Below are 25907 nucleotides of genomic sequence, written 5' to 3' on the forward strand. Positions count from 1 at the left end.
ATGAACCCAACACCACAACACATGAAATCTCATAACGAATGGGGTAAATGAGAGGTTATATAATACTTCCGTAGATAACCTTTGACATATGAAATGTATACGCCCACAATGGTGCCAATAAAGGTAAGAAGGTAAATATTATACAAAACGCACAATCAGGTAAAAGTAACAAAGGGCCTATAGGCATTCTTTCAAGGGAACATGCATTTTAGAGAAAGATAAAATCTTTGGTATTAGGTAAATGTAAAATTAGGAATGTAGTCACCATTAAACAAATCAAAATTGTAAGCGACCAACTCCCTTAATTAATATACAAAAAAAGATCAGGATTCCAATTGAAAACCTCATTTCTATCTTTTTATTATATAAGAACATCATTTTCCTTGCACAGATTATCTTGTTACTAAAATGAGGTGCAAGTCATCAGCTAACCAAAATCTAAAGCACAAAAAGGGCTTATGGTCACCCGATGAAGATCAAAAACTCAAAGACTACATCATCAACCATGGTCTTGGCTGCTGGACTTCTGTCCCCATTAATGCAGGTAAGTTAATTAACATCATATGCTATATGTGATAATAAGTTGTGTCATGACTTTTAGAGTTGACTTTATGGTTTTATCGATATCACAGGTTTACAAAGGAATGGAAAAAGTTGTAGATTAAGATGGACTAATTATCTAAGGCCAGGATTAAAGCGAGGGACATTCACCACACATGAGGAACAGATCATTTTAACTCTTCATGGCATGTTAGGCAATAAGTAAGCATGTATTATAAATAAACTTTTTTTTATTTGGATTTTTTTCCTTATTATATGATTTTGTAAACAATTACTCTATTGATCATCACCTCCATAATTGATAAATATATAATCACTAAATGTATAACGATCATTACAAAAAGTAAATTAATTTAACAATGCATAATGTTCGTGTTTTTATATTTTGGATTGTTCTATTTTATTTTCCTCAAATCTTAACTACCTGCTAATGTAAGATCATTTTTTGTACCTTGGATTAGAGTTTAAGGTGAAGTCCACCATCAAAATATTCACTATGTCCACATTTGGTCACTCCACAATTACAAGAATCAAAATGTGTTACTATTTATTGCATATAGCCCATAGCCCATTAACTAATACAACGGTTAAATTGGTACAAGACAATGATCAGAACACCACTGAAATCATATAACTTATTCACGGTTTATGTAATGCGTATAGATAACAAAAAATTGTTTCGAACTTATATGTGCATAAAAACAGTTTATAAAGCTTGTAAGTTGACAATTAACAAAAATAATGCCATTATATAGTTATTAGTGTACAAAAAATTATATATATCTAAGAAACTAATACAGGCCCGCTTCAAATATCTCAGGTGGTCACAAATGTCACAGCACTTGCCAGGAAGGAGTGATAATGAGATAAAAAATCATTGGCATTCTTATCTGAAGAAGAAAGTTGCCAAATTACAAAGCATAACGCCTTTAGACACATTAAATGAAGAATCCTGTTCTTCTTCTACTTCTTTAAAGTCAACAAGAACAGGTTCAAGTATCGAATCAAATGATGTGGAGCCTTTAGATTATTCAAAAGTAACTGGTCTTAGAATCCCACCAAAGATTTTATTTGCTGACTGGCTCTCACTAGATCAGTTTCAGTTGTTTAATAATAACAATTCAGATGAATTATCATATTCAATGGATGCATTTAATCATACTTGTAGCTCTCAAGAAACAGTTATAAATGGGGGATCATATAGTAGTGGCATTCAAGAAGGATCAAGAGCTGAATGTCAAAATGTGGAACATGACTTCTATGATTTGATCTTTGAAGAAATTATAGGTCCAAACTTTAACATTAATGCATTGTAGTCCATGAAAGGACATGAGCAATCCAACTCATGATCTTTATAACCTTGGAGGGAGCTAGACTTAATTTTGTAAGAGCTTTTAAGTCCATGAGTTGTCTTATCTTTGAAGTCGGACCAAAATATTTGCAAATGTAATAAAAATGTCATGTCATTTTATTTACATTGTGTTTTGTTATTGAAATTTCGAACAATTGTGCTTGCTTTGTTGTTGCAAACAAACCATCGTTATTGGCTTCTTGCAATAATGCAAGGAAAATAACCGCACCCATTTTCTATAATGGGTGTAAGGGGAGGCTAGTGTTGGAAGAAAGAAGGACTTAAACAAGAAATTCTAATACAGAACAGGGAGAACATGAAAAAACTAATAATACTTGTAGCTCTCAAGAAACAGTTATAAATGGGGGATCATATAGTAGTGGCATTCAAGAAGGATCAAGAGTGAGTAAGAGTGATCTGCAACAAAATTCTGAATGTCAAAATGTGGAACATGACTTCTATGATTTGATCTTTGAAGAAATTATAGGTCCAAACTTTAACATTAATGCATTGTAGTCCATGAAAGGACATGAGCAATCCAACTCATGATTTTTATAACCTTGGAGGGAGCTAGACTTATTTTTTTAAGAGCTTTTAAGTCCATGAATTGTCTTATCTTTGAAGTCGGACCAAAATATTTGCAAATGTAATAAAAATGTCATGTCATTTTATTTACATTGTGTTTTGTTATTGAAATTTCGAACAATTGTGCTTGTTTTGTTGTTACAAACAAACCATCGTTATTGGCTTCTTGCAATAATGCAAGGAAAATAACCGCACCCATTTTCTATAATGGGTGTAAGGGGAGGCTAGTGTTGGAAGAAAGAAGGACTTAAACAAGAAATTCTAATACAGAACAGGGAGAACATGAAAAAACTAATAATACTTGTAGCTCTCAAGAAACAGTTATAAATGGGGGATCATATAGTAGTGGCATTCAAGAAGGATCAAGAGTGAGTAAGAGTGATCTGCAACAAAATTCTGAATGTCAAAATGTGGAACATGACTTCTATGATTTGATCTTTGAAGAAATTATAGGTCCAAACTTTAACATTAATGCATTGTAGTCCATGAAAGGACATGAGCAATCCAACTCATGATCTTTATAACCTTGGAGAGAGCTAGACTTAATTTTGTAAGAGCTTTTAAGTCCATGAGTTGTCTTATCTTTGAAGTCGGACCAAAATATTTGCAAATGTAATAAAAATGTCATGTCATTTTATTTACATTGCGTTTTGTTATTGAAATTTCGAACAATTGTTCTTGTTTTGTTGTTACAAACAAACCATCGTTATTGGCTTCTTGCAATAATGCAAGGAAAATAACCGCACCCATTTTCTATAATGGGTGTAAGGGGAGGCTAGTGTTGGAAGAAAGAAGGACTTAAACAAGAAATTCTAATACAGAACAGGGAGAACATGAAAAAACTAAAGAACAATTTGTTGTGAACAGATTTCTTATTCAATATTCTGCCCACATTTGATTAAGTACATAGCCATATAAATACCAAAAAAAAAAAGAAACCGATTAATACTAATTTATGGGTAATCGTGGACCATTTATTTGAAATTAAGTAACAGCTACCAAAAACAAAACTGAAATCTTAAATGCTAAGTAGTGGGATAGAAGCTACTGGAAGTTTTGAGCACCATTATTCAACACACCCACTTGCTTCAAAACTTGTTACTCTCACACGGAACCTGAAGAAATTATGCTCGACACTTGGAAGAGACTTTGTGAGCACATCTGCAACTTGCTCGTTAGCTCCACAATGCTTCAAAATGATTTCTTTCTCAGCAACTAAATGACGAATAAGATGGTAACGGGTGGCTATGTGTTTTGTCCTACTGTGCAAGGAGGGATTCTTTGTCATTGCAATTGTTGCTTGATTGTCACAAAAGATTTCTGTTAGGCCAACTTGCTTTTGTAGAAGATCGGCAATTAAGTATCCTTCTTAACCACATAGCTTGACAAGCCGATGATGTTGTTGTAAAATACTCCGCTTCTGATGAGGATAGTGCTACGATATCTTGTTTTTTTGAGCTCCATGAAACAACACCTGAACCAAGAGAAAAAACATAACCAGAGGTGCTCCTTCGATCTTTCAAACAACCACCCCAATCACTATCAATAAACCAATATAATTTCAGATTAGGTACATTTGAGTGCCAAATCCCAAACTCAAACATTCCAACTATACAGCGAAGAATCCTCTTTGCTGCTCCTAGATGATGAACTGAAGGACTATGCATAAATCTTGAAACTTTGCTAACCAGAAATGGAATATCACGTCTGGTGTGAGTTAGGTAGTTCAAGCCTCCAACTATACTCTTGTAGTGTTTCACATTTGCGAACTTTGTGCCATCATTTGCAACAAGTGATTCATTCATATTCATCGGTGTTAAACACGGATTTGTACTCATCATATTGAATCATTTAAGCAAGTCAGTAGCATACCTTTTTTGCCAAATAAAAATTCCATCATCACAATGGTTCACCTCCAGGTCAAGAAAGTAATGTAACAAGCCTATATCTGACATCTCAAAATTTTTAATCATCGAAGATTTGAACTCAGCAACAATAGACTCACATGACCCCATATAAATAATGTCATCTACATAGATGCAGACTAATAAAAAATATGTTTTACCTTGCTTTTTTACATAGAGAGTAGGCTCACTTTTACTTCTATCAAATCTGTTTTCTTGAAAGTACGAATCTATCTTGTTGTACCATGCTCTGGGGGCTTTCTTAAGCCCGTATAAGGCTTTTTTCAACCTATACACTTTGCTATCATCACCACATGAAAATCTTTCCGGTTGAGAGACATACACTTCTTCTAGCTCTCCATTTAGAAATGCCAATTTAACATCAAATTGGTACACTTTCTATTTTAATTGTGCTGCTAAGGCAAGAAAAATTCTAACTGTTTCAAACCGAGCAACCGGAGAAAAGGTTTCTTCGTAATCGACTCTGTGTTGTTGAGCATACCCTTTCACAACCAAACACGCTTTATGCTTCTGGATTGTATCATCGACATTGTATTTTGTACGATACACCCATTTGAGGCCTATGACATTTTTTTCTTTGGGCAAATCAACCAAATCCCAATTCTCATTCTTTCTAATAGCCGCAATCTCATCTTTCATCGCATCTTGCCACATCAGTTTCTCTGCCGCATCATCATAAGAGATAGGATCAGGATCAGATGCATATAATGCAAAGCTACATGAAGCATATATATATATATATATATATATATATATATATATATATATATATATATATATATATATATATATATCCTCCAGTGATCGAAACTTTTTGGAGGACTTTCAGATGAAGAGCTTGAGGGTGAAGAAGATCCCGATGGTGAAGAATGTGGAGTTGAAGGTGGTGTAACATTATCTCCATTTTGAGAATTGATCATTTCTGAATCTGTGGATTTATTACCCTCAAATGTAACAAGAACATATTTTGGTGAGTTTTGTGAAACCGATGCTTTCCAACTCTATTGTTCTACCTCATTAAATTCAACATTCCTCCTTATAATAATTTTTTCACTAATCGGGTTAAATAACATGTACGCCTTTGATGAAGTAGAATAGCCAATGAAAAGGCATTTCTCTGACATTTGATCAAGCTTGGTGCGAGATGATGTGACTAATGCATAAGCAATGCACCCGAAGATTTTTAAGCGACTTACTTGCGGCTTTCTACCTTTCCATGCTTCATAGGGAGTTCAATTTAGAACATCCTTTGTAGGCGAGATGTTCAAAATGTATACAACAGTTGCAATGCCTTCAGCCCAAAAATAAATTTGGAAGCTTTCTTGCTGCCATCATGCTTCTTTCCATGTCACTAATGGTTCGGTTTTTTCGTTCTGCTACTCCATTCTGTTCTGGAGTGTGCGGTGCAGTAAATTCCTTACGAATACCATTAAACTCACAAAATTCATTAAATTTTTGTGAGGTAAATTCACCACCATTATCGGAACGAAGAACTTTCATGTTATTCCCATTCACTTTCTCTACCAAAGCCTTAAATTTTTTGAAGCAATCATCTATAAACAACAAGAAATATCCACTTCCAGCCAACGAATCAACAGTCATTAGACCACAACATCGGTATGCACTAATTTAAGACAAGAAGAAGCTCTCCAAGACTTACCTACAGGAAATGATTTTCGAGTTTGTTTCCCATATACACACCCTTCACAAAAATCCACTGTATCTATTGTTGGCAGCCCTAAAACCATATTTTTCTGATGTAGCAATTTCAACCAATTTATATTTAAGTGACCATAACGTAGATGCTAAATGCTTGACTCACTAGTAGCAACTAAAGTACACTTCTCCATGGTTGAAATTTTAAGTGGAAACATTCTATTTTGTGTCACGGGAATGTTAGCAATGGGCTGACCAAATTTTTGTCTCTAATTAAATAGTACCCATCATCAAAAGTAATTGAATACCTAGAACACATTAATTTCCCAACACTTAGCAAATTATGGGCTAATTTAGGAACATATTGAACATCATGAAGAAGTTTTGCATTACCTTGAGTGCTTTTGATAGAGACTGTACCTTGTCCTTCAATTTGCAATGCATTGTCATCTCCAAAATGAACTAGACCCTTTTGAGTCTCATCAAGCTCTTTAAACAAAGACTTTGTTCCTGTCATATGGTTTGAACATCCGCTGTCCAAAAGGCACACGCCATTAGACGTATCAACTGTGGAAGAATGTGCCATGAATAGCTTGCTGTCCTCTTTAATTTTTTATGAAAAGTTTGCATGATTTTGTTCTTCTCGTTTCTTGGTCCAACAATCAACTTATTTGTGGCCAAGTTTGTTGCAATCTCGACATTGAGGGTTTTGTTCTTCTCTCTGCTTACTCCAACAATCAGCTTCCCTATGGCCAATTTTGTTGCAATGTTGACATCGAGGGATGTTTTTTTTTGTTGGCGTTGATCAGCAAACTGAACTATTCCTCTGCTACGACCACGAAATCCACCTCTTCCTCGTCCACGACCACATGAACTTTCTGCACTTCATTTATTCTGATTCCTAGTTTCTTGAAATGCCTTCTCATCGACTTTCTCACAACACCTGTTCATTCTATCTTATGGGCTATCAAAGAACTCATTAGTTCATCAAAAGTATAAGTGGATAGGTCCTTTATTTCCTCGATTGCAGCCACGACATGATTAAAATCCTTGGTCAAACTCCATAAAACTTTACTGACTATGATTTCATTGCTAACATTATCACCGTATGACCTCATGTGGCTGACAATTTCAGACACTCTTGAAAGAAAAACTTGCACCTTTTCTTTCTCTTTCATGCCCAAGGTCTCGAATTCACGACGAAGAGATTGTAGTTTGACATTGATGACTTTTCGATCACCAAGAAATTCTTGTTTCAGAATTGCCCATGCCTGGTTTGAGGTTGTTGCTTCTACAATACGTGGGAAAAACTCATCATCCAATGATGATTAGATGAAGAATAAAGCCTTTGCATCCTTCTTTCGAGTTTCTTGTAATTGCTGATCTGGCTCTGTTGGTGCCGAGTTTGGTTCTGCATACCCATTATCCACCAAATCCCATAGCTCTTGGGACTTCAACATTGTCTTCATTTTGAGACTCCAAAGGTGGTACTTCTCCCCCTTGAAAACTAGAATCAATGGTTGTGCTGTAGAACTTGTACCATTGGTTGTCATTGTACCGGCTCTAATACCAATTTTGTTGGAAGAAAGAAGGACGTAAACAAGAAATTATGATATAGAACAAGGAGAATAGGAAAAAACTAAAGAACAATTTGCTATGAAGAGATTTTTATTCAATATTCTGCCCACATTTGATTGAATACACAACCATATAAATACTAAAAAAAAAAAAACCTAACAAAGCTAGAAATAAGCAAAAGCAACTGCTAATAGTAATTTATGTGTAATCATGGACGACTTATTTGAAATTAAGTAACAACTACCAAAAACGAAACTGAAATATTAAATGCTAAGTAGTGGGATAGAAGCTACTGGAAGTTATGAGCAGATTCAACAGCTAGATATAGTTCCTTGTTCATCTATCGTAACATTTGTGAATTGGAGATTTGGAGTTTTTAGTCTTATTATATAAGTTAATTAAATATAATTAAATTTGTGTTCCTAATTTAATTAATAAAAGACCGGAGGTGATAAAAACATTTGTATATAAGGTACATACTACTAAAAAATCTCAAAATAACTACAACACGATCCGTAGGTATTCAATAGGTATACGACTTTACCTACGAAATTGTGATGAAAAATGTGTTATAACATAATCGCTTGTGGGTAAATGTTAGCGACGAAATTGTGATGGATTACCTACCGAATAAAGACGACATTTTCCGTAGGGAATTTACCGATAGAATATCTATGAAATGTTTTACCGACGGATTTCCTACGACATAGCGACAGAACCTAGTTTGACCAACTTACCAACCGAACTGCGACGGGATATTTACCGACGGAATTAGTAGAATTTAAAAAAAAAAATAGCAGTTTTTTTATGCCTAAAATGCAGAAAAAAAACCAATCGATTAAACTTATATAATTTGAGACGGAAGTAGTAATAAAATTCTTATTATTGAATCCTTTAATTTCAAAAACGACGTGAATTCGAGAATTCGATTAAAGGGTTTTTCATCTGTATATTATTTTCATTAGAAGGTTCGGCACATACCTTTTATGGCACATAGAAATACCTAACATTTTCTTGATGTAGCCACTTCGAAGCCTAAGAAATATTGCAAGTGTCCAATAACTTATAGTTTGAATGGACTTGCAAATATTACTTGGAGGCTAGCCATTTCTTTTGGGTCATTTCAATCTCGAGCCATTTATAAGACTTTCAATTCTTCGTTTATGGCATCCTTTCATTTTTGACCCTTCAACGCTTCCTATACATTACTAGGAATAGATAAAAATAATAATTAGTTTAAAAAAGTGGATGTGATTTTGATTTGCAGGTATTCACATTTTCACAGACCGGTCTATTTCACCGAGTCTCTCTCCGAGATAGTGCCCAGATCGTTACGCCTTTCGTATGGGTTGGAAATTACACGACAAGGAATTTCGCTACCTTAGGTTCGTTATAGTTACGACCGCCTTGCACTGGGGCTTCGGTCATTGGCTCCCCTGTCATGTCATCAGGTCACCAACTTTCTTAACCTTCCAACATTGGGCAGGCATTAGCCCCCATACATGGTCTTACGACATTGCGATATGTAGTTTTTAATGGGATATTTTGTCTTTGCCTTACGATCAAGTTGGTATTGTTTTCGCTATTTTTTCTTGTCAGATATCTTGGTTAAGTAGTTAATTCATGTAAAACAGGAGGAGTAATAATTACGCATGTAAACACCTGTGGATTCTTGATGCAGTGTATGGGGAAATTGTAATATTTTTATTTTCATAAGGATCATCAGTGTACTTATCATTTTCCTCAAAATTATGACTTATATTTTTGTATTTTTATGCAGTGTTTTTTTTTTTCTCAAAGATGGGCATTTTCTCCCTTGAAGAGGGCACTCATGGCTAAAGAAAGGAATTTCTTCATGGAATAAAATGTCCTGGGAGACATACATTTTTTGTTCATTAGGGTCATAAGATTGAAAACACTTTTTTAGGTCTACATACCGAAGGAATAAGCACAGTACTGCTTGCGGTTTTCAATTTCTTATGTTTTGATGTACATTGTTGTACAACCAAAAACTCTTGGTTTAAAGGTTGGATGATCTAAAGAGGAAAACTTATGCGAGTTTTTGAACGATGCCTTAAAGTTTTGTTAGTGTGGTATATAGATGATCGAACTACTTCATCCCAATATTTAGATGGGAATTTTGTGTCAGATAAAGAGAACTCGATTAACTTCAAGTAGTTATTAGTTTTTTTTTCATTTTGCGAGATTGTTCAGTTGGGATGTACAAGTGTATGAGGTTTGGTGTTTAATAGAGTTGTCTTTAGAGATTTTTCTCATCTCATGATTAATATACTTACCCCTATTGTCATATTAAAGAACATGGATACTACATGCCTATCGAGACTTCATCCCAATATTTAGCTTGCAATTTCATGTCAGATAAAGAGAACTTAATCAACTTCAAGTAGTTAGTAGTTTTTTCATTTTGCGAGATTGTTGAGTTGAGATGTACAAGTGTATGAGGTTTGGTGTTGAATAGATTTGTCTTTAGAGATTTTTCTCTTCTCATGATTAATATACTCACCCCTACTGTCATATTAAAGAACTTGGATACCACATGTCTATTGAGACTTCACGATTTTGACCTACTGACAAATTAAAGAACATGGACACTACACCTCTATCGAGACTTTCACTAATTGATATAGTTCTTGACAAATAGTGAAAACATCTCCTTTATGTTTAAGTTTGGATATTGGTATCTATTATTTATGATAGATAAGTCAGTTTACTTTTTTTTTTTAGTATTTCAAGTGAAATATGGGATCTAAAGTGCTTATGATAGAGAAATCAGTTTACCTCTCTTCATATTGAAGAACATGGGGTATCGACATCTATTGTTTATGATAGAGAAATCAGTTTACCTCTCATTTTTGGTAGTATTTCAAGTAGAATATGGGTTCCAAAGTGCTTATAAGTATGTCGTATCATCCACGAAAACACGATCAGAATGAGAGAACTATCCAAACTTTAGAAGATATACTTAATATCTGTGTTATATGTTTTGGTAGTAGCCGGGATGATCATTGATAGTTGGTAGATTTTGTTTATAATAACAACTATCATTCTAGCATTCAAATGACATCTTACGAGGCATTGCATGAACCGTGTAGGACCCCTACTTGTTGGATTGAGGGTGGAGAAAAGCCTCATATAGGGTCCAAAATTGTGGACAACAAAAGTAAAAAAAACAAAAAAAAATTAATGAGAATATGGGGATAAAAAAAGTACATCAAAAATAGTATGTTGATAAAAATCGATAAATGTTAGATTTTAAATTAGGGATATGGTAATGTTAAAATTCTTCCCATGGAAAGGTGTTATCCATTTCACAATAAGAATAAAATTGAGTAGTCGATTTATGAGAACCTTCCAGATATTAAATAGATAGGAGGAGTTATGTATCATCTAGAATTGCCAAATAAAATTCAATGGATCCATATATAATTTACTTCACATGTCGTGTTAGCCAAAGACATTATGTAATGAGTTCCAAAGGGTGCCGCTGGCCAAAGTATAAATGGATAAAAAGTTATGATATAAAGAAAAAACTGAAAAATATTTGAATCACAAAGAGATGATGTTTCAAAACAAGAAAGTCAAACTTGTAAAAATGAAATGCTAACATCAACACGGTGCATATGTAACTTGGAAACCTAAAAACAAATTAAGTCCAGGTATCCTCACTTATTATGAAATGATTACCAAGACATAACCATCGTAAAGGTGATAGCATGTAACTGTTGGAAATAGGTGTCCAATTCCTAACTAATGGGGGTAACTTTGGGAATAATAGCAAAATCCTTTTTAGGTTGCCCTCAAGAGCAAAAATAGTTAAAAATAGTTTTAAGAGATTGAGAAAATAGTATATTAATTTATTACATGTTAATAAATTAATTAGAAACTATTCAAATTTTATTAGAATTAACTTAAAATTTATTTAGGATTAATCTAGAGGTACAAGGACTATATGTTAATTGTTCAATAGTTGAAAAATGGGAACATTTTGGAAACCTTAGTGTAATGCCCAATTTTCAGAAAGAGGAACCCTTTTAAGAAGCATTTGTTGGCTTGAATCTTGTGGATCCAAAATCTATTCACCTTCATCATCTTCTAGATGGTATATAGTCTCAATCTTGGTGATTCTTTGTTTAGATCTGGGTTAGTTAGAGTTTTTGGCATATTTTGGTCCATTGGGTTGATTTATGTGAGTGTCAGTCACTCCAGAAGCTTATAATAGTAGATCTTGATGTTTTTAAGGTTCTTTGTTCATAAAAATGGCATCTTGATGGATTTAGCTCAACTATGCAAGAGTTAATGTTCATACGTAACATCCAAAAATCTCAGATAAAAATTTTCATTTTTAATTCATTCCAATCATATAATACTCTTGTCGAAACAGTCCAAAGTCAATCATAGTAAAATAATATCAGACTACAAAATCCCAAAATCACATGATGCAGAAAACAGGAGCAGATGCAGTGTGATTAGGCCGGAACTTTCCATTTCAAGCTAGAAATACCTAAAACATAAACGGAAAACTGTAAGCACAAAGCTTAGTGAGCTCCCCCAAAATACCCCATACCATGCATACATAACAATCAAAGCATAATTGGGTCTATTTCATCCCCTTTGGTATCTTTCAACCGATACTGGGTCTATTTCACCCCCTTTGGTATCTTTCAACCGGTACTGGGTCTATTGCATATAATTAATGTTTCAGTTATAAAAAAATGATCCTTTCTTTAATAGTGTGTAGTATGCTATATTCACAAAATAAACATAAAATGTAAATTCTCCTTTCTTTATATATAGTTGTTTTTTCACATATTGTGTTGTTATAATTAATGGACTAAATGGGGGACATACATGACTTAATGGGTAAGCCAAAAAAAGATGAACCTGGAATCAGATATGGTTGGAATCGAATAGAATGGATTTCATTAAAATAACAAGCCTAACATCAAATCATTAATTTCAATTGATAAAAACTAAATTTAAGGAGAAAATATGTTTACCTAATATGCTATAAAGGGTCAAATGTTCCAAATCATGATTATACTCTTCAAGTAGGTTCCCCATTTTGAAAGCCTCTTGAAATGGACCTGTTAGCACCAAGTGGGGCAGGGGAAAAATTATCAAGCTCAGGGTCAAACATAAAAGCAAAAGCTCATTTACTATAAGTGCATTAAGAATTTCATAATCATATACCTTGCGATTCTTCAAGAATAAACCATCCTGGCTGATTTTGCCAAAATTCTTGAACTCTTAAAAGATTTCAAGGTTGGTAACTTTAGTTGGAAGGTTCCTCACATAAACAGAACTTGAGTCACCTGAAAAACACAAACAAAAACTATCAATCTCATAAATTGTCACACCCCCGAACCAGACGGCAGAAACGTCTGAGGGCTCGTGTGACTATAAGTTGAAATATCATCACAATGAATATACATGAAACATAACACAATCGTCACCAACATTATATATTACAATTGCCATTGTTCACATCAAGTACATTGTTTTACATTTTGAATTCGAAAACATAAATTTTTCGATAATAGACATTTGCACAAAAGACATCCCAAAATACTCCTGATGGTTCCTCAGCCTATCAATTACCCGAGAATACAATTTGTTTTGAAAAAGGTCAACATATATAATGTTGGTGAGTTCATAAACATGTTTGATTGAAAAACTTTGTATTGGGCGTGCAACCCAGAAAATCCGATATTTCTGTAAAATTCTCTGAAAAGATGTAATGATTATGTATAAACTAGGCAAATCCCCGTGCGTTGCGCGATAATATAATTATATAGTTAAAATCATAATTTTTACCAAATTATTATTTAATATATATATTTCTACTTTGAAACAAAATGTTAATAGTAAAGCAAACATATAGTTACCATATTAGTTTTATTAAACATTATAGTTTAATTTTTCAGTCATTGTGATATATACAACTATTTGATAATTTTATAAACCATTTAAAATTGTGTAATTATATATCAAATGAATGATAATATAACGGGTAACAAATTGTATGAACAAAAATATGAACTGCAACTTTTAAAAACATAAAAATAGAAAAACATCTATTATAACATTTGTATTAATATATATATATATATATATATATATATATATATATATATACAACAAATAATAAAAAATATGAAAAATAAACACTATAACTTTTAATAGCATAAAAACACTAAAACATCTATTATAACATTTATATTAACTCTTCATATTTAAATCACAAATCTCTTAAAATACATTAATGTTTTTAATGAGGCAAACATTACAATCTTATAAAAAAAGGAAAATAAAAAGTTATTAGTGATTACTAGTTAATAATCATAAGTTAAAAATTATTGAGTTGTAACTAATAAATATACATAAATTAGAAAACTATTGAGTTGTACTGTGAGTTTCAAATGAATGCGATACTTGGAAATGTGTATTTATTATTATTATTATTATTATTATTATTATATTCGTCTAAACAGTTGGTTTTGATGCATCATTTTAATCCCTTCAATTATTAAATATAAAGATATTTAATTATAAATTTATAACATATATAGGTGCATATACATGTTAAACAAATCACACACACACACACACACACACACACACACACATATATATATATATATATATATATATATATATATATATATATTCGTAAATGTCATGTAATTCTTGTCGTAGTAATATGGATAAATTACTTTCATATGAAGAACATATCATGATAAGTTTTTTATAATTACATATCAAATGTTAAAAATTATGTTATCTTTTAAATATGTTATGTAGGATAACCTAAAAAATAATATAAAATAAACATAATCAGAATAGAAAAATTCAATCAAATAAATAAGAACATTGGGTGGTTGAATATATAAATAAAGATGTTACATAAACATACATTTAAATCAAAAGAAAAATCTAATATTCATCAATTTTGCTCAAACAAAAAAAAACCCATACTCGTTTTCTAAATTTTCTTTCTTCATTTAACATCATTCAACCATAGAAACTTGATGACAATTCTTCACTAACCTGCAATCAAAATAATTTTCTTGAAAAAGAAGAATCATAAAGATATTCCAAGCAAAGTAGTGATGTTTGGAGAGTCACATTCAAGATTTAGTAATGCATACAAATCACATATAACGATTAAATGAGAAACTAAATATAAAGAAAGAATTGAAAAGCTTCATTTGTTTTTGTTGAAAGAAAAATGGGGGTTTGAGAAAGTTAAAAAATGAATGTGGTTTGAGAAAGTTAAAAAATGGGGGTTTCAAATGCATAAGATTCAAGAAAAAATGCTAACTTTATATATATATATATATATATATATATATATATATATATATATATATATATATATATATATATATATACTAGGCGAATCTCCGTGCATTGCACGAGAATAGAATTATATAGTTAAAATAATAACATTTACCAAATTATTATTTAATATTTCTATATTGAAACAAAATGTTAGTAGGAAAGCAAACATATAGTTAACATATTAGTTTTATTAAACATTATAGTTTAACTTTTAAGTCATTGTGATATATACAATTATTTGATAATTTTATAAACCGTTTGAAATTGTGTAAATTATATATCAGATGAATGATAATATAACAGGTAACAAAACGTATGAATAAAAATATGAACTGCAACTTTTAGTAACTTAAAAATAGAAAAACATCTATTATAACATTTGTATTAATATATATATATATATATATATATATATATATATATATATATATACATATATATATACATATATATATATATATGTATATATATATATATATATATATTTATATATTTATATATATAACGAATAATAAAATATGAAAAATAAACGCTATAACTTTTAATAACATAAAAACACTAAAACAACTATTATTACATTTATATTAACTCTTCATATTTAAATCATAAATCTCTTCAAATACATTAAGGTTTTTAATGAGCAAAACTTTACAACCTTATAAAAGAAAGAAAAATAAAAAATTGTTAGTGATTACTAATTAATAATCATAAGTTAAAAACTCTTGAGTTTTAACTAATAAATATACATAAATTAGAAAACTCTTGAGTTGTAGTGTGAGTTTCAAATGAATGCGGTACATGGAGATGTATATTTATTATTATTATTATTATTATTATTATTATTATTATTATTATTATTATATTCTTCTAAATAATTGGTTTTGATGCATCATATTTTACTCCCTTTAATTATTAAACATAAAGATATTTAATGATAAATTCATAACATACATAGGTGCATATACATGTTAAACAAATCACATATAATATATATATATATATATATATATATATATATATATATATATATATATATTCGTAAATATCATATGTAATTCTTGTGGTAGTAATATGGATAAATTACTTTCATATGAAGAACATATCATGATAAGTCTATCATAATTACATATCAAATGTTCAAAATTATGTTATCTTTTAAGTATTGTCTTTTGAATATGTTGTATAAGATAATCCGACAAAAAAATTATAGAAAATAAACATAATCAAAATAGAAAAACTACAATCAAATAAATAAGAGCATTGGTGGTTGAATATATAAATAAAGATGTTATATAAACATACATTTAAATCAAAAGAAAAAACTAACATTCGTCAACTTTGCTCAAACAAAAAAACATGTATCCATTTTATGAATCTTCTTTCTTCATTTAACACCATTCAACCATAGAAACTTGATGACAATTCTTCACTAACCTGCAATCAAAATATTTTTCTTGAAAAAGAAGAAACATAAAGATATTCCAAGCAAAACATTGATGTTTGGAGAGTCAAATTTAAGATTGAGTAATACACACAAATCACATATAAAGATTAAATGAGAAACTGAATATAAAGAAATAATAGAAAACTTCACTTGTTTTGATTGAAAGAAAAAAAATCATATTACAATTACCATCGATGTGACATAACCCATTTCTTCAAATCATCATATTTTGATCATCAATGCTTCAACTATATGAAACCTTTTGAATCACAATATCTTCAAATCCTTCTTACATGTAAGATTTTATATAACACAAAAGACACAAAAGATTGGCCTTTTTATAGTAAACTTTTCACTAAATCCTAATTAAACATAATATAAGTTATAAAACTTTTGAGTGTTAAATCATAATTAAGAAAATTTTTGAGTTGAATTAGTTAAAAAAAGGGGCTTTCAAATGAATGTGGTTTGAGAAAGTTAAACAAGGGGGTTTCAAATGCATGAGATTCAAGAAAAAATGCTAGCTTTATAAGTACGTATGATATATATATATATATATATATATATATATATATATATATATATATATATATTCGTAGTAATATTGATAAATTACTTTCATATGAAGAACATATCATGATAAGTCTATCATAATTATATATCAAATGTTAAAAATTATGTTATCTTTTAAATATGTTGTGTAGGATTGCCTGACAAAAAAATTATAGAAAATAAACCTAATCAAAATAGAAAAACTACAATCAAATAAATAAGAGCATTGGTGGTTGAATATATAAATAAAGATGTTACATAAACATACATTTAAATCAAAAGAAAAAACTAACATTCTTCAACTTTGCTCAAACAAAAAAACCTGTATCCATTTTATGAATCTTCTTTCTTCATTTAACACCATTCAACCATAGAAACTTGATGACAATTTTTCACTAACCTGCAATCAAAATATTTTTCTTGAAAAAGAAGAAACATAAAGATATTCCAAGCAAAACATTGATGTTTGGAGAGTCACATTCAAGATTGAAGTAATCGTCGAATTCAAGACTAAGGTACTAACCACCTCGATCGGATTAGAGCATCTTAATTTTCTTGCACAGTTGATTCTCCACTTCTTGTTTAAACTCTTTGAACTTTTCAAAGATTTCTGACTTGTGCTTGATTAAGTAGACATATCCCTGTCTAGTATAATCATCGGTAAAAGTCACATAGAAGCGGCTTGCATCCCTTGTGGTGGATCTAAAAGGCCCACACACATCGGTGTGTTTGAGATCCTATAAACCCTCACCCCTTTCACAAGTACCAGTGAAGGGTGACGTTGTCATCTTTCCAAGTAAACAAGACTCGCACACGTCATCGTCCCTAGGGTTGAATGACTCCAACACTCCATCCTTTTGGAGTTGGGCTATGTGTTTCTTGTTGACATGTCCAAGAGGACAATGCCACAAACATGCTTTGTCCAAACTATTGGAAGAATCGATATGCAACACATCATTTCCTAAATTGTCTACAACCATCACAGTTTCATATATTCCATTACAATGCAATACTTCAAAATAGAAAGAACCATTCAAGAAAGCATTAATAGAATCTTTTTCATTATCAAACGAAAATCTAAAACCTTGTTTATACAAATCATGAAAAAAATAATGTTTCGTGTCATTTCTGACGAGTAACAGCAATTATTAAAATCTAAATCTAACCCACTACTAAGCACTAAAGAGTTAACTTCAATCTTGGTCACATGCGACACTTTCCTATTCTCCATGATCAAGTTTATCTTCCCATGCTCCACATCCCTACTTCTTCTTAGGCCCTGCGATGAGCCCTATAAAAGGTTCGACATGAGCCGTTTGGGCTAGTATGGTTTACTACTTTTTTAAAAGAAACAATATAAAGAAAAAACAATCATCAAAAATTATTAAACCAAAAGAGTGTATCATAAAGTGAGATAATAATAACAATAAACCAAGAAAAGTTTCAAGACATATTTGGTTCAACTTATTTGTGACAAGTGATTTACATGGATATTGCATACCAATAATACAAGTAATATTAGCATACATTTTATGGATGACTAGTCTACACATATATTTTATGGTTCATCCAAAGAAGGTGAGGCAATGCAGTCTTTCGAATGGGCCTTTCTCCACCCTTCTAATTGCAATTGTTTGGCTGTCTAGACTACTGGAATCTTTCTTTCCTAATTGCCGGTCTACAACGAATTTCTAACTATTATGTTTATTATCTTGTCTAACAATGTTTTGTCACATGTCCTCCACACCAACCTCGTTTCAAAGATTTCTATCTTCCTCTTATGCTCCTTTTTAGTATGCCAACATTTTGATCCAAATAACATATGGGGCTTTAGTGTCATATTGTAGAATTTTCCATCTTTATATGGTGGGTAACATCCTCCTCAATAATGTCATTCCTTATTGATCATAGACTCAAATACTTAATACTTTATTTTGTACTTGTTGACCAATACATACTACAACTCCGTCATTTCGATCATTACGGAACTTACACCATAAATATTGTGTTAATTGTACTAATTCGTACCCCATTTTCTTCCAACGTCACCCTATAATAGGCATCCAACCTAACATTTTGCTCGGCCCTACTTTTTGCCACCAAAACTATGTGTCCGTAAAAAAAAAATACACCATAGCACCCCTCCTTGAATCTCATGACAAACAATAGTCATAATCAAAGCCAAGATGTACGCCTAAGAACACCTTACCCAAAAAGAATGTCAAATTTTGGATAAAACTTGTCAAGTAGGATGCTACATTGGCAACTATATTTTCTTCTACATTTTTGTCTAAAATAGCTAATGCTTCAGCTTAAACATTTGCTATTCTCACAAGAACAACGGTTTGTTTGCACAAAAGAAAACAAACTTGGTGGTTCAAAATGTCTATATATATCTCATATTTTCTTTTTCTTTGCATGATTGCATGTATCATTAAGCCCTATATCCTTTTTCTCTGTTTGTCTCTTATATTATCTGTTTTGCTCTTGCATACTCCATTTAAGGAGAAATGAAATTCACTTAGTAGTCATAGGATCCGGTTCATTTACTTTTTATGAGGTAAACGTATGTGATAACTGATTTCTATCGTTTTAAGCATTTCCAAAACCAAAAATACATGAAGAGATAAAACCATTTCAGATATGATATATGGATTTACAGGAAAAAACAACTAATGCATTCCCCCGTCATCTGTTCAATTCTGAATATTGATGCTGACCTCAAGCTTCAGGCCTTGGTCGGCGGTGATGAGCTTATAAACGAAAATTTATTTAATCATTTCAACCATATTTCCCATTGGTTCTTTCCTCAAGAGATTCCAGACAGAGTATCATTTTTATTTTTTAATTTATTAGAGCAGAAAACCATTGTTTATTGATTGACAATGCCTGTTGGATTATAAAAAGGCCATTGACATTCCAAGTCTTTCTACTTAAATCCCATTGCTACCTTTTGTCTTTATTATAAAATATTGAGTAATAACTGTTGAAGATATATATATCAAAAAAATTCCATGCTACGTGTTCCTATTATGTTCTTTGTGATATGGTATGAGGAAGCATGCTGATGCATGTCTTCATTTCTATAATCATTATCATATGAAGTAAACAATCATTCTAAAAGATTGTCATATGAAATAAAGAATTCCGCCTAAGCTGTATGATGAAATTGTCTGATGCTTTGACCGTTGTAAAAGAATTTCATTTTTTTTACGAGGCGGTAACTCTTAGGGTTATTGTATGTTAATAAATTCAGTCGACAGAATTGTTTAAATGGTTTGCGTTAAAAATGTATCAATTTCAGGATAACTGTGAAAAATTACACCGGTCCTGATAGAGAAAATGTCTCGATCTTGTGAAATTGACTAATTTTTGGGCGATATAGAACTTTTCGCTATACTACAATCTTTGGAACGAAGAAACAAAATAGGAGACTATATTTGATTGTTTAGTTACCCAATCTTATTTTTGGTTTTATAATTAAGGAGTTATAAGTTTAAAATCAATTAGGTCGGAAGACTTCAAAACCAACTTAATGCCATAAAGCGTATGTTAGTTAATGCTAAAACATAAATATTTTACGAAAATGTGAAAAAATGTTTTATTTTATAAAAATAAAAAACATGTATTTTAGAAATAAAATTTATTAGCAAAATAATAAGTTTATATGGGAGGTGTTATGATAAATAGATTTAAATATGGTTTTAATAACTGTTTTTTTATGTCCTTAATAATTTTTAAATTCAAGTTTTCATAATAAAAAAAATCAAAAAACATGTTTTGCTAATATGAAACAGTTTCTTATGTATCATCGATTATCATCATGTAGTTCAAAATTTGGAAGAATTATTATCCAAAATATAAGATTGAGGTGACAAAATCTCATATGTTTTCCTTGTTTTCGCGTTTTCGCTAATTATTTACATTTTCGCATGAGGTCTTCCCAAGCATATGTAATTCTCTTAATTTGTTGCCCGACATAATTTAAGGTCTTAATGATATTATGTCGTTCCAAAAATTGGAATGTGAAATCAAGTATATGAATGTAAATCACATGTCGTGTTACCTAAAAGAAGACATTGATTAATATAGTGCAATAAAAAAAGATTTTCTTTTTAGAACTGCTAGGATTTTATTAGAAACCGACTAGCAAGAAACTAGCCAAACAAAAACATCAATAAACAACAAGCAAGGGATTTTGGAGCCAACCCACCCAGTTAATATGTATTTTTGGACCTAGCATTACACCATAAGAAAGTGAGAGTGAAAATTTTGTAAAAAAAACTGCTCCTTTTTTGCTTATGGGTGGCAAAAAGCAAGGCATTTCGAAATTTCCAAATGTGCCACCAAGCTGGAAAAAAATAAACCCTCCACTCATGTTTTGGATTTACCAGAAAGATGAAGAGACGTCAACCAAGAGCATAAATCAGAGAAAGAGAGCAAAGTATAAAGGTCAAGTCCCCACTAATGAAAAATATGCTCCTGTAACTCCCGGCAAGAAAAGAACAAATGAGAAGAACTTTCCAAAGTAGTATCACAAATCGGGCAAAGCAGAGATGTCACATCAACCCCACGTCTATCTAGATTAACTCTAGTAGGAAGTTTATCCATAGACAACCTCCAAGTAAGAATGTTCACCTTAATAGGGATCACATTACACCACCTAGTAGAATGAGATGAAGTTGGTAACATGTTGTCATCCAAGAAAGTACGGGCATACAACATAGAAAACAACCCATCACATGTAAGAAACCAAACCCATTTCTTTGTAGAGGAAGAAAATTAACATGAAGTAATTAAAGCCAAGAACTCTTGCCATTGGGAGTTTACGGCCCCTCCCTACGCAACCTGTAGAAAGAACCCCACAGAGAAGAATGCTCCAACATCTCTCTAAATCGAATAAATTTATTCAACTCCAATGTAACACCGTGAATTTCAAAATAATTTTTTCGCATAATATAAAAACATTTTCATTTAAATTTTCATAAAAACATCAATGTTTTAAGACTCCAATCCATATCAAACAAAAATCCCAAGATCACATATCATAAAAATCCCATGCGTGTGTACAGATCAAGCCGACGCCTTCCCACGGTCATCACTAGTACGTGAAACAAACAACACTGACACTGTAAGCACAAAGCTTAGTGAGTTCCCCAAAATACCACACATAACACATATTAGCCACTCGAGGCTATAACTCTGTGGGTCCGTAGACCCTACTCTGTGAACCCACTGGTTCTAACTCTAGGAACCTTCCGGTTCCAACTCTATAAACATGCACAACATAAATCACATAGAAATAATGCAGTACAACACGTAACATACATATAGCATACAAATACTCTATCACATAACTCTGATTACCTACTCAAGGTAAAGTATAGTGAGAAGACTCACCTCGCGTATCTCGATAACTTGCAAATCCCGGAAATCACTTGCGCTCGGTCCTCCGAGCTATAATCCTCCTATAACACAATATATCTCTAATTAACACTTTCTCAACTAAGGTTGAATACCTCCATCAAGTCAACACTGGTCAACTCTGGTCAACGGTCAACGGTCAACTTTGACCGGACTCGGCGAGTGCACTAGAGCGACTCGGCGAGTCTATACGTGTTCACTGACTCCCTAGGATCCTCTTTTGACACGTCGAGTACTTCCCTGACTCGACGAGTTCCACCTGGCATGAATCGCGGGGCCACCACGACTCAACTCACCGAGTCTCAAGAACAACTCGGCGAGTTCCAGCTCGACTCGGTCCATCTGTCAACCCTCTCTAACTCTCCCTAACTCACTGAGTCAACCCTTAACTCGGCAAGACCACTCCCTGAGTGGTTAAGGACAATCTTCATGCTACTCGCCGAGTCTGTTCTTCGGACTCGGCGAGTCCATGCCATGCATCAACTCAATCTCGCTTTTGAGGTCAGATCCGCTCCAACAACTCATAGATCTGGCCCTCCCAAGCACATTCATCACGTAAGTCACAATCTTGGCTACCATACAACGCGTACAAGGCTTCTTTTGATGAAATGACCTCTAAAATGGTAACCTAAGTCTCCAACTCAAAAGGAAAGGCATAAAGCATGGCATTTGGGACTCTCTGGACCTACTAAGGTCCAGATCTAGGTACCATATCCCCATGGGACCTCTCACACTCCAAATACAAGGCAAACAAGGCATGAAGAAACCCTAGATTTGACCATATCAAGAAAAACACGAGAATAAGCTCTGAATGTTACCTCAAATAGCTTCTTCTGCCGAAATGGGAGTAGATCCGAGCTCCCCAACTCTCCTAGTTTGGCCTTCGTCTTCCTTTCTTGCAAATACACACAAAAATGGTGAATAATGGCCTCTTATCTCACTCACAAGAACTCTCAGCTGCTCTGGTGCTCTCAAGGTCGAAGGTAGCCGCAATGAAGGGGTTTAAGGTCCTTTAAATAGGGCTCAAGGCCGGGAAATTAGGGTTTCATTAAACAGCGCGGACTCGCCGAGTCCAGGCGCGAACCCGCGTCCAAATCCGCGATCATACTCGGCGAGTCTAGGCTCCAACTCGCCGAGTCTCCTCACAAATTATCAAAAATAAATAAATGAATAATACCTGGGAATCCGGGCTGTTACATCCAAATTATAAATTCTCGGTAATTGAGACTTTAAAGAAGAACCACCAATCCACACATCCTCCCAAAATAAATTAAGAGCACCATCACCAACCTTCTTGTTGCAAAACTTAAGTCTAAGCCTTTCTCAGACAGTTTTGAAGTTGCTTTTAGGATATCAATCTGAATAGAAGAACTACCTATAGGCAAAGAACACACAATCAAAGCTTTTTCTTCATGGATCGCTTTAACAACTTTCACCCACATGGTATCTTGGTTAGAAAGAAACCTCCACACCCACTTGAATAAAAGTGCACGATTTAGTGTAAAAAAATTGCACATTCCTAATCCACCATTATTTTATATGCTAAAGCCTTCTTCCAATTAATCCAAGTGATTTTTTCTTCTCATCCAACCATCTCCACGCCAAGAAAAATTTTGTTGTGCAAAGCTTCAAGACCATGTAATACCCCTATAGGGGCTTTAGAAGAGACATGAAAAAAGTAGGAATAGAGCCCAAGAATAACTTAAGTAACGTCAATCTCCCACCAACTAATAAAGTCTTAACTTTCCATTTAGAAAGTCTCGCTACAATCTTTCCCATCATGTGTTTCCAAGCAGAAGCATGGTTCATCACACCACCTACAGTTGAGCCAAGATACGGGAACCAAGTGACCATATGGCTACACCCTATATGATTCGCCAAATGGGATACCTGCTCAGAAGGAACTCCAACACCAAGAAGAGAGATCGTAGAAAGATTAATTTTTAAGCCCATGGCTAAAAAGAAACATTGGAGAACTCGAACAATGGAATGAACATTTGACTCCTTCTACTCACCCATAAAGTTAGCATCATCCGCATAAAAGAGATGAGAAATACAAAGATTAGAATTTGAATCAAGAGATGTACTCGATTAATCACCCTAATAAAAGCCACTTGCAAGCTTTCCACCACCAGAATGAAGAGAAAAGGAGACAAAGGATCACCATGTCTGAGACCTCGAAAAAACTAGAACTCATCCGTCACCACCCCCATTTACAAGAATTGAATCCCTAGAAGAGGTGAGACAACCTTGGATCCAACCCCTTCAAATAGAACCAAAACCCATACGACAAAGAACATCATCAAGAAAGTCCCATCTCATCGAATCATAAGCTTTTTCAAAGTCTGCTTTAAACACCATTGGCTTCTTTTTCTTCCTCTTACACCATGAGATAACCTTATTGATAATGAAAGCGTCATATAAATTTTTTCTACCCCTAACAAAATCAGACTGCTCCGAGCTAAACATTCCATCAATCACATAAGCCAAACGATTAGCTAGAATCTTACCCACAATCTTATACAGACACTCAATAAGACTGATAGGTTTAAAGTCCTTGATCAACTTTCCATCATAGAATTTAGGAATCAATACAATAAATGAAGGGTTTCACCCTTTCGGAAAAGAAGAAGATCGAAAGAACTCCAGGATCGCAACAACAAAATCAGCTCCAAGAATATGCCAAAATCGTCTAATAGAATCAAAGGTGAAGCCATCCGAAGATGGGGATTTGTCAGTCCCACAATCCCAAATCGCTCTCTTAATCTCCTTGGGAGTCACATTCACCTACAAAATAGCAACTTGATCATAACTGAGAATATTAGAAAACTCCTAATTAACCAACCCACGATTCTGAATCTGTTTATAAAACCGATTTTAAAATGATCCAAAAACTCAACTTTCATAAGAGGCAGGTTATCCACCCATTCTCCCTCATGAAGGATACAACGGAGCGTCAGTTTCTTATTTTTTTGTTAAAAATCCCATGAAAATATTCCGAATTTTCATCTCCTTTAATTGCCCAATGAATCTTAACTTTTTGAGCCACATCCGCAGTCTCAATCTGACGAATTTTGACACTCTCTTTAACAAGAGTCGCACGAGTCGCAATATCCACCAACTCGACAACACCATGATCAATTTTGTGATCAATTTCAGAAAGCTTCTTGAATATATCATATTTGAGAGCAACCCGAGAATCTTTAATTTTAGAATTCTATGGCCCAATATTCTTTTTAAGGCTTGCAATTTCTTTCAACGCAATCATCACATTTGAATCAATGCACCATCATTTTTCCATGAGGCTTCCACAACTTGATCAAAGCCATCCATAGAAAACCACGAATGGAACACTCTAAAAGGCGTAGGACCATAATCAACAACCGATTCTTTTAAAAGAATAGGATGATGGTCCGATAAATGACAATCAAGAATCACACCTAAAATCTTCGAAAAAATCTCCAAAAAA

At 32.8% G+C, this 25907-nt stretch overlaps 1 protein-coding gene and 1 pseudogene across 1 annotated transcript; one reads left to right on the plus strand and one right to left on the minus strand.

The window, feature by feature from the left end:
* Positions 1-374: 374 nt before the first annotated feature.
* Positions 375-2056, plus strand: LOC145074164 (uncharacterized). The gene is made up of 3 exons (XM_079020572.1): positions 375-544; positions 633-762; positions 1382-2056. The coding sequence occupies exons 1-3, from the start codon at positions 409-411 to the stop codon at positions 1875-1877; spliced, it is 762 nt and encodes a 253-aa protein (XP_078876698.1). The 5' UTR covers positions 375-408; the 3' UTR covers positions 1878-2056.
* Positions 2057-3804: 1748 nt separating this feature from the next.
* Positions 3805-4308, minus strand: LOC145075833 (secreted RxLR effector protein 161 pseudogene; annotated as a pseudogene).
* Positions 4309-25907: the final 21599 nt, after the last annotated feature.

This window comes from Lactuca serriola, chromosome 9 (genome assembly GCF_051521515.1).
Source record: "Lactuca serriola cultivar US96UC23 chromosome 9, Lser_US96UC23_V15, whole genome shotgun sequence".
NCBI lineage: Eukaryota > Viridiplantae > Streptophyta > Magnoliopsida > Asterales > Asteraceae > Lactuca > Lactuca serriola.

What these genes read in the sequence shown, in the direction of transcription:
- LOC145074164 (XM_079020572.1), top strand. Translation starts at nt 409, where the DNA reads ATGAGGTGCAAGTCATCAGCTAACCAAAATCTAAAGCACAAAAAGGGC. An exon ending in TTCTGTCCCCATTAATGCAG is followed by an intron (nt 545 to 632) that starts GTAAGTTAATTA and finishes TCGATATCACAG; the next exon opens with GTTTACAAAGGAATGGAAAA. An exon ending in CATGGCATGTTAGGCAATAA is followed by an intron (nt 763 to 1,381) that starts GTAAGCATGTAT and finishes CAAATATCTCAG; the next exon opens with GTGGTCACAAATGTCACAGC.